The sequence below is a fragment of the Arabidopsis thaliana genome, chromosome 4 (genome assembly GCF_000001735.4).
Source record: "Arabidopsis thaliana chromosome 4, partial sequence".
In the NCBI taxonomy this organism is placed as follows: domain Eukaryota; kingdom Viridiplantae; phylum Streptophyta; class Magnoliopsida; order Brassicales; family Brassicaceae; genus Arabidopsis; species Arabidopsis thaliana.
The window spans coordinates 5,392,126-5,401,591 of NC_003075.7; the positions used below are offsets into that span (position 1 = coordinate 5,392,126).

A 9,466-nucleotide genomic window follows, 5' to 3' on the forward strand; every position below is an offset into this window, starting at 1 on the left:
AGAGATTTTGGAAAAATAGTTAAATGTCAAATATTTAATTCGAAGATTTACTTTCTAATTATCAAAAATAATTATTAAATGCCAGTGGCAGCCACTGTAAATAATTCTCAACTTGAGAATTTATTTCACAAAGTGGCTGCAAAAATGTATATGTAGATATTAAAAAATATCAAATATTACATTTGATGTATATTATATATAAAAACCTTATTATAAAGTTCTTTGTGTGAATTTTATTGTTATATGTTACAGTTCAGATTTATAAGAAAGACTTTAAAAGCTTTTAAATTATTTAAAATAAAAAAGTGTGATTGGTAAAAACTCAATCTTTAAAGACTTTACAAGAAAAAAGTTAAAGCCTTCAAAGCTTGAACCAATCACCATAAGTATCATTTTCTATCGTTCCCATTTTAAAAATATAAATGGTTAATTGTTTATTAAAAAAATAGAGATATTGCAAATTAGTCGCAAAATTAAAAGCCATTAGCTAAAATACTATTTTTTAAAGTGACATTGTGGTTTCTTATTTGAAAATATTCGATATTCCTCAGTTTTTATTAGTACTTATTCGCATATTTTCGGTCCATATGCTACATGCCAATTTAACCTTTCATTTGCTACCTATTTGTGAAGCCTATCTTTGTCGTCTAACAGGGGTTGTAAATAAAGTTTTAAATCTATCAAAATTCTTTATAATATATAGGGATATATATATAGTAAAACCTCAATAAATAAATAATGTTGGGACCGCAAAATTCTATTAATTTATGGAAGTATTAATTTATCGATAAATTAATATTTATTAATTTATATAGAGATTTTTCTAATTTGATAAGTTTTTTAAAAACTTTTTTATGAAAATATAAGCTTCCATTCATTATTTGAAATATTTTTCTAGAACTAATTACAAATAAAATCAATTATCATGTTTAAAAAACAACACGAACAGTTTTTGATATAGTAAAAATTACTAAAATCAAATTAAAAATAACTAAAGTGAGTTTAAGCAAAAAGAAACAATACTAAAATTATATTTCATTAAAGTTATTATATATAATTATAACATATATATATATAGTTGATATTTTTATATAATTATTAATTTATGATATTAATGAGACCATATGTTTATATAGGATTTTCAAAAAATTATTATTTGATTAATTTATCGATTTGTGTCACTTTTTAGACTGGTACCAACTCGCGACCGAAAGAATTTATTAATTTATAGAGGTTATTAATTTATCGAGTAATAATTTATAGAGGTTTTACTGTATATATATTATGTTTTTTATAAGTTATCAATGAAAATAAATTGTATTTTCTTTTAATATTAATTATAGGTTCAGAACTAATTTTTTACAAAAAACTTTATTTACAATATGTGTAATTTTATTAAAAATTCTTTCTAATGCTCTTTTCACGATGCCCCTTTTCAACTCTACCTTTTTTTAGCCATTTTTATTTCTACCCTCTTTAAATTTTAATTGACCATTTTACCCCTATTTGAAAATTGTTTTAGGTTAACAAAATAAAATATTAATATTCTTTACCTAAAATATTCCAAAATAAATTTTTCGACAAAATTTTCACGCCAAAAAAATTTCGAAAAAATTCCCCCCAAAAATTCCCGCCAAAATTATTTTTGGCGGGAAATAGATTTAAAAGAGATTTTAAAAGGGCTTTAAAAGATTTACAAGGAATTTTTAAAGGGTTTTAAAATATTTACAAGGGATTTTAAAAGTGTTTTAAAAGATTTACAAAGGATTTTAAAAGAGTTTTAAAAGATTTACAAGGGATTTTAAAAGACTTTAATAGATTTACAAAGGTTTTTTAAAGATTTTTAAAGGGTTTAAAATTGTTTTGACAGGGGTTTAAAATTGTTTTAAAAGAGTTTTAAAATTGTTTTAAAAGAGTTTTAAAATTGTTTTAAAACCCTTTTAAAATTCATTATAAATCTTTTAAAACCCTTTTAAAATCCCTTGTAAATCTATTTTCCGCCAAAAAAAATTTACAAGGATTTTTAAAACTATTTTTTTGGTTGATAAAAAATTTGTTACGAAAAAAAAAATTTGGCGGGAAAAATGTTTGGCGGAAAATATTTTTTTGACGGCAAAAATTTGGCGGGAAAACTTGAGTTTCCAATTACATGTTCCTATTAGATTAGGGTAATACTAGTTAGCTTTTCATACTTTTGTACATGTTCAATACTGTAAAAGAAATACAAGGAAGAACATTAACTAGTAATTAATTTATATTTTAAAATTATTTATAAATCTTACAACAAAATTAGAATGTCTTAATATCCAACATCTCTAATCGCGCAACGGCATATAAATCGTTGACAAGAACGCACAGGCTTCTTCCTTCTAAAACAAGCATTTGCACACTCATCACAAAAAATCAGTTGGCGTTGACGGAGAGAGTGTTGACCAGTTAGAGGATTCAATGCTGGAGTAACAGGGTATGTTCTCTCTTTTGAGTTTGAGCTTTTCATAACTATTGATGTACCTATAAAATTTTAACCATATTTTAAATTATTCAATTAGTATTCCATGAGTATTATATATATCTTACATATATCCTAATTAAATAAATTTAAACTTACATGAAGAAACAAGAATTAGAAGAGTTAAAAACAAAACAATTGTATTCATTTCTTAATAAAAAACTTGAAAAGTATTTGGAAAAAAATATTTGTAATCGTTTGAAGTTTTTTTTTTTTTTGCAGTAAAATTATGTATTGTCATATTTAAATGTTTATTTTAAGAATCTATACTATGAATTGGAAATCATTGGAAACTTTACAACATTGTGAAGGGTAGTTTTTTATATAGTCAAAGAAGAAATGAAAGATTCGTCCATGGGTACATTGGCCATTTTACATAACATAAAAACGCGGATCTTGGAGCATACTCTGGTCTATATTCGGGTGAAATTTTAAATGGTTTTACGCTATATGCTAAATGGACTTCGTGAATATATGGATAACTAACATAGCCTTCGTACGTTTTTTGGTAGCCTGCACGCAAATAAATAGCAATAAATAAGATTTGAAATCATCTTCAATATATTTCCATAACAAACGTTGTTAAAAGGCAATCAAGAATAAAATCATAACTTCTAAAATCTCCCAATCCCCTAAATTGCGATGATTATAATAAAACTTAGTTTCTAATATTCGACTCTATGTTTTAATTAAAATACTAACAAAAAAACATCTACAGCCTGCACAAATAAAGCAAGCAATAAATTTGAATCAAAATCGTCTAAGCTATTCCTTAATCATTCGAAAATCTAAATTCAAATTAGAATCAAATTCAACTTTCACCAAACCTTTACCATCACTTACGAAGATTGCATATATTCAATTCCATTGATTATTTTATAGAAAATTTAAACTTAAATCTATTTATATCATTTATCAGTTATTATCTTGCCCAAAAAGTCAAAATTTCAATAATCCCAACCAAGTAAATCAAGCATATACCTAAACTAAATAATATTTGATTCTATCATTCTCGATGATTTATAGCTAAACCCTAAATTTTGTCCCACGAATTGGATTAATATAAATATGTGGCAATTGTTGCTATTGAAGATCCACTCACATTTAATCTCAGAAGGATAGAATACACACACTAACCTTTTCCCCACGAAATATTTGCTCTTGCTACTCCTTCAAATAAAATGGCTCCAAATCTTGGCATCACCGCTCTTGCTCACATCAAACCTTTCAAAAGAAGCTGGAAATTCCAAGTGAAAATTTTGTCTTTGTGGTCTCAATACACTAGGAAACAATGAAAATGATTGTGGTTGATATATATGTAAGATTGTATTTGATTTCACATAAAACTTATACTTTTATAGTCTTATAACTATCATTAACAGATCCTATTATTAAAAGAACTATTATAAGTCGAATTTCCATCTCTTTGCGGAATTTTTAGATTAGTTTTATAAATGCCTAAACCCATGTTTATTGAATATGTGTAGGTAAATTCAACATTATGTATACCATCTTTAAAATTGACAGAGTATGGTTGGTGTTTTTATATTCATTTTATAAATGCCTAAACCCATGTTTGTTGAATATGTGTAGCTAAATTCAACATTATGTGTACCATCTTAAAAATTGATATAGATTATGGTAGGTATCTTGTGTTGTCTAAGTGGAACAAGACAACATAATGTACCCACAATTGAAAATGATATTGTCAATCAAGAAAGGTAAGAAACTAATGTTTTGGTGTCCAACATGTAAAGAAGACACTCCTAAGGTTGTACCAAGGTAAACTACTTACCATTTGATTTTGTCTCTAGGTACATGTTAAACCTTGCATTGATAGAGAAGAGAGGTGAGTGCCTGAGTGGTGATACTAAACTTACTATAATCATTTAAACATAACAATCAAGAACTTACTATTTCATATTTAATTTGAAACCGCTTTAATCTATAGTTATTCACCTTATTCAAAAATATAACATTTAGTATATATTGTTATCAACTAAACCAAACTGTTATCCTTAACATCTGGTTAACCTTTTACATTTAGATTTCTGGGAAGCTCCAAAGACAATTATATGGTTCAAATTATCTAGAACTACTCTCTCAAATAAGAGATCAATTGCAGTATTTTAGGATCGAATTCACGGAGTTCTTTTGTTCAAACAGTGAATTAAATATCGAGATTAAGCTAGTAGAGTATGAGTGAAATAGTAACAAAACAAAATAAGAAAACAGCAGATTGATTGTGTTGTAAACGATTAGGAAAAGAGCTAGGAACAGGGTATTCTCAGGAAGCTATTGGTTAGTAGATCTAATGAAAGCTAGGTTGTTATCGAACCATTCTTAAACTCAAACTCTAATTATGGAATAACCGGTGGGCTTGCCGCGAAACTCCCTATATCTATAACTAATAGTGACCGGAGAAGCCGAGAGACTATCAACCTAAATATGCATTCTTAAAGTAATTGTTCATCTTAGTAAATAGGTCGATTCTTATTACACACATATAGACTAGACTCATCAAATAATAGATCCAACTACAGATACCTATGGCGGACATATCTATTGTCTGGATTCAAGATCTAGTTAATTACTCTATATCTAGCATTAGGTATAATTAAAGATGAAGAATTCTACAGATAACCTAGCAAAGGGGGCAATCTACTAAACCATATGAATCCCTAATGAGAAACCCTATTCCTAACAAGCAGATTACTCAGACATATTGAATGAAACAAACAACATAATTGAGATAGAAAGCATAAAAACAGTGAATAGAGAAGGGGAAAGAAGGGCTCTCTTCACTGTATATAGATCTGAATGAAACTCTGAATAACAATGGATGAATAGCTTATGTCTCTTACAATAGGGTTTGCAAAGAACTTGATAAAAGACTTGATAAATGAAACTTAGGTCTAAAAACAATATATATAGACCCTAAAAACGTCCAGAGACCAATAATGCAAATAGAGAAATCTTCTGGGGCAAACTTGAGTTTCTGGAAACTCGAAAGCGTCTAGGGTTTTTGCTGGGCCAAAACCAGGCTTTCATCGCTCGGTCTCATCAAACAAGCTAACATTCAAGATCCTTCTACACTCATTCTTGTACTATACCATGATAAATTGACCATTCTTTATATATATATATATATATATATATATATATATATATATATATATATATATTTTCGGTGTTCTTTCTCTCCCCTAGACTTATTCTTTTTAGAGAGTAAACAAAGGGGAACTCGCATACTGGATCGACACCCTCGACATTTTCCAACCTTTGTAATTGATCATTCCAAATAATGTATAATAATGGGGTCATAGGAAACATTCCTACCCCTATACACTATCCGAAAGTCGTCTCAATCTCTCGTTATTTATTTATTTTCTTTTTATAAGGGGAGAGGAACATATTCCTTTTTTTTTCACATTGGTCTCAATATCTGGTACGAACAAGGAGTCAAGATCTATGAATACTAACCGTTTTAAGAGGTAAAAGGAAGAGCAGTGAGATTAGCTCCAGCCTTAGTGGTTGAGTTGGAAACTAGGATATCCTCAAGTCTGTTGGTTTATCATCTAGATTTTCCAATAGTCGGATTGACTCGAACCTGCAGCACTCATCAATCAGGCAATAAACAAGAGAAATAAACATCATGATTCCTAACTAGACTAAAGAAAACGTTTTTTTTTTTTTTTTTTTTTTTTTTTTTTTTGGGAAATAAAATAAATAACCAAATGAACTGCAAAACGAAAAATGATAAGAAACAAAAATAAAAGCATCATTAGTAAGAACCTCTCCTAGACTTAAACGACACAGTCCCCAGTGGCATTCAAATCCAGAGAAAGCGGGAAAAATAAATTAAAAATAAAAGAAAATAAAAGAAAGGGAAAAGAAAAATAAAACCAATGGGTTGCCTCCCACTAAGCGCTTGTTTGGAGTTAGTAGCTTGACTTGGCGGAGTTTAGGATGTGGGTGGAGTGGTGGGGTGGATTGTTGCTGCATCCTTGCCTTCCAAGGCGGTGTGTAAACGGATCTGGTTGGAGCAGCTACTGGTGTCGATCGACACTCAGTGGTGTGTCGATCGACACTCTTCTCGTCATCTGCAAAAACAACAGGAGAAACAAGCTTTCGAGGGACTCTAGGCTTGTTATCTTGTGAAGCAGTCTTCGAATAATCCAAGGAAATAATCAAAGATAAACTAGGAGAGGAGATAGAAGAAAACTTGTCACATAGGTCCTCAAGTGGTGTGGGCTGAAGAGAATGTGCAGAATCCTCTGTCTGTGAAACCCGTGGGTGTCGATCGACAGAGGTAGTAGTGTCGATCGACACTGTTGCCCTGCAACTCTCATTGGCGAGCTGAACGGGATGGAGCGTTGTGTGTGGCTCTGTGGTGGGATTCTGATCAGTCTGGGGAGGTGTGTCGGTGCTGGAGGCAATGCAACTGATAGGCTTAGTAAGCTCTAAACTATCCATGCCAAACTCCATCTCTGAATCACAAACCTTGAGAAAGATTCTCCCTCTCTTCACATCAAACCTAGCAGCAGCTGTAGCTAGGAATGCTCTTCCAAGGATAAGGGGATTCTTGGGTTCCTTCTCATAGTCCAGGACCACGAAATCAGCAGGGATTATGGAGTTACCAACCTTAACAGGAACATCTTCAAGGATTCCTTCAGAGATTCGCTTGGAACGATCCGCGAAGAGAAGAGTGATGCGAGTAGGTCTGTACTGAGTCATGCCTAGTCTCTCAACAACAGACTTGGACATGAGGTTGATGCTTGATCCCAAATCACACAAAGAGCGGCTGAATCTGCTTGTGGAGATAGAGCAATCAAGGACAAAGCTACCTGGATCCGGAAGTTTCTCAGTGGTCAGACCAGGAGTAATGGTGCGGATGTACTCAGCTATATCTACTCTCTGTGCCTTCTCCTTCTTGGCCTTAGGCAGCATGATTGCACAGATGTCTCTGGTAAGCAGCTTAGCTTCATCTGAACTAATTCCATTGTCAACAAGTTGCTTGACATACCTGTTGAGTGATGCGGAAGATGTCTCTGAAGCATCCGTAGGAAGAATATGGAGGATCTTCTCCATTATGGTTGTGCACTTAGCAACATGAATCTCCTGCTTAGAACGACGCCTCCTCGGATAGGGGACATGAGGAGTGTAAACCGGCTCGAGCTGCATAGGTACTTGCACCTCACAAGGTGCAGTCCGGATCCAGTGTCGATCGATACTAGAGGGATATCGATCGACACCGTCGTATTGTGTCATCTCTGAAAAGAGCATCCCATATGGTGTCGATCGATACATGAGGGTGTCGGTCGACACCATCTCTGCAACTGCGAGCTCCAACTCGTCTTCAGTGTCCAATTCCTCCCACACATCATCTCCTTCTCTGATCAAGATGGCATTACAGCTCTTCCTTGGGTTAGCATCAGGATTACCAGGAAGAAAACCCTCTTGTCTCTTGATAGATTGTGTAGTTTGAGCTACCTGTACATCTAGCTTCTTCAAGTGAGAGCTTAGATTGTCGATCTTCCCATTAAGATCTATGTAGACAGCATCAAACTTGCCATTAAACTCCACAACAAGCTTTGTTTGGCTCTCCAGAATCTGCTCAAGCATCGATTCCATTCTTGTCTCTGATGAGGGTGGAGGGGGGGGGGCTTAGTAAGTTGAATTTCCATAGGTCCTTTGAAAGTTGTTTTGAGGAAAAGTCTTCTGGAAAGGAGGCTTTGGAGTGTAGTTGGAGGAACCCTGGTTCCATGTAAACCTGTTGCCACTGAAGTTGCCTTGTGGCTGCCCAAACTTCCTGTATTCATGACCATCTATGTAGAAGACTCCTTCCTCTGACTCAGGCTCAGGCTCAATAATCTCTTCCTCAGCTGCAAAGTGGACATGCTTCTTTCCTGTGAGCAAGTTATGAACCGAATCCAGCTTAGCATTCACCTCTGCTATCTGATTTCCTGAAATAGCTCCAGCAATCTTCTTCCTCTCAAAATCAGCATTCTTGGTACTGTTGCTGCAAGCAAGGTTCTCTATCAGGGCTGTAGCATCAGCTGGGTAACGTGTATTGAAGTTACCATTGCTCGCTGCATCTAGAGCCATCTGGTATCTCCAATCAACTCCTCTGAAGAAGGTACCTAGAAGTTGTACCTCACTGAAACTATGATGTGGACAATCTCGTTGGTACTCCTTGAAACGAACCCAAGCGGCCTTGAAAGCTTCAGCTGGACCTTGTGTGAAGGTAGACAGCTTGTTTCGCAACTCCTCAGACTTAGCATCATCGTAGAAATTGGTCAAGAAGGCTATCTTGATGCTTCTCCAAATCTTGAGGGAACCTGCTTTAAGTTGCTTCAGCCAAGAAGCTGCTTCCCCAGCAAGTGAATAAGGGAAAAGCTTGCACAGTAAGTAGTTCTCTGAGACTCCATTAGCCTTTATGCTCAAAACAAGATCCTCAAATCGCTCGATATGATCCATTGGCTGCTCATGAGATAAGTCATGGAAAGGATGCTGACCAACTAAAGCAAAGTAACCAGGCTTCAGCTAATAGTCGTTTCTCTGGAATGGTGGGGGTACAATCGCTGATCGATTAGAATAGAACAGGTCTGGCCTGTTGAAATCCCCAAAAGTACGACGTGGTTCCGCAGCTGGAGGAATAGCTGCAGGAATCTGGTGTTGGTGTTGATCGACACCTCTGTTATGTCGTTCGACACCGATCACTTCCGCGCGCTGCTCATGATGGTGTCGATCGACACCCAGTTGGTGTCGCTCGACACCGAGCCCTGCTGCGTCTCTAGCAGCTAATTGTGCATTGAGGCGCGCCTGATCCTCATTAGCGTCCTCAGGTATGATGATTCCATGATCATCCAATCTCTGACCAGCCTCATTGTAGGCTTGCCCATCCTTATCTCTCAAAATTCCTTCTGCATCAGCTCGGATGACTCTGTCAGCCAT

The 9,466-nt window shown here is 34.2% G+C and overlaps 1 protein-coding gene and 1 pseudogene across 2 annotated transcripts; both read right to left on the minus strand.

Annotated features, from left to right (window-relative positions):
- Positions 1 to 2,299: 2,299 nt before the first annotated feature.
- AT4G08485 (Defensin-like (DEFL) family protein) lies at positions 2,300 to 2,657 on the minus strand (the record flags this gene model as incomplete). The annotated part of the gene is made up of 2 exons (NM_001036518.1): positions 2,300 to 2,511; positions 2,609 to 2,657. The coding sequence occupies 2 exons, from the start codon at positions 2,655 to 2,657 to the stop codon at positions 2,300 to 2,302; spliced, it is 261 nt and encodes an 86-aa protein (NP_001031595.1).
- Positions 2,658 to 6,376: 3,719 nt separating this feature from the next.
- AT4G08490 lies at positions 6,377 to 9,466 on the minus strand (annotated as a pseudogene; the record flags this gene model as incomplete). The annotated part of the gene is made up of 1 exon: positions 6,377 to 9,466.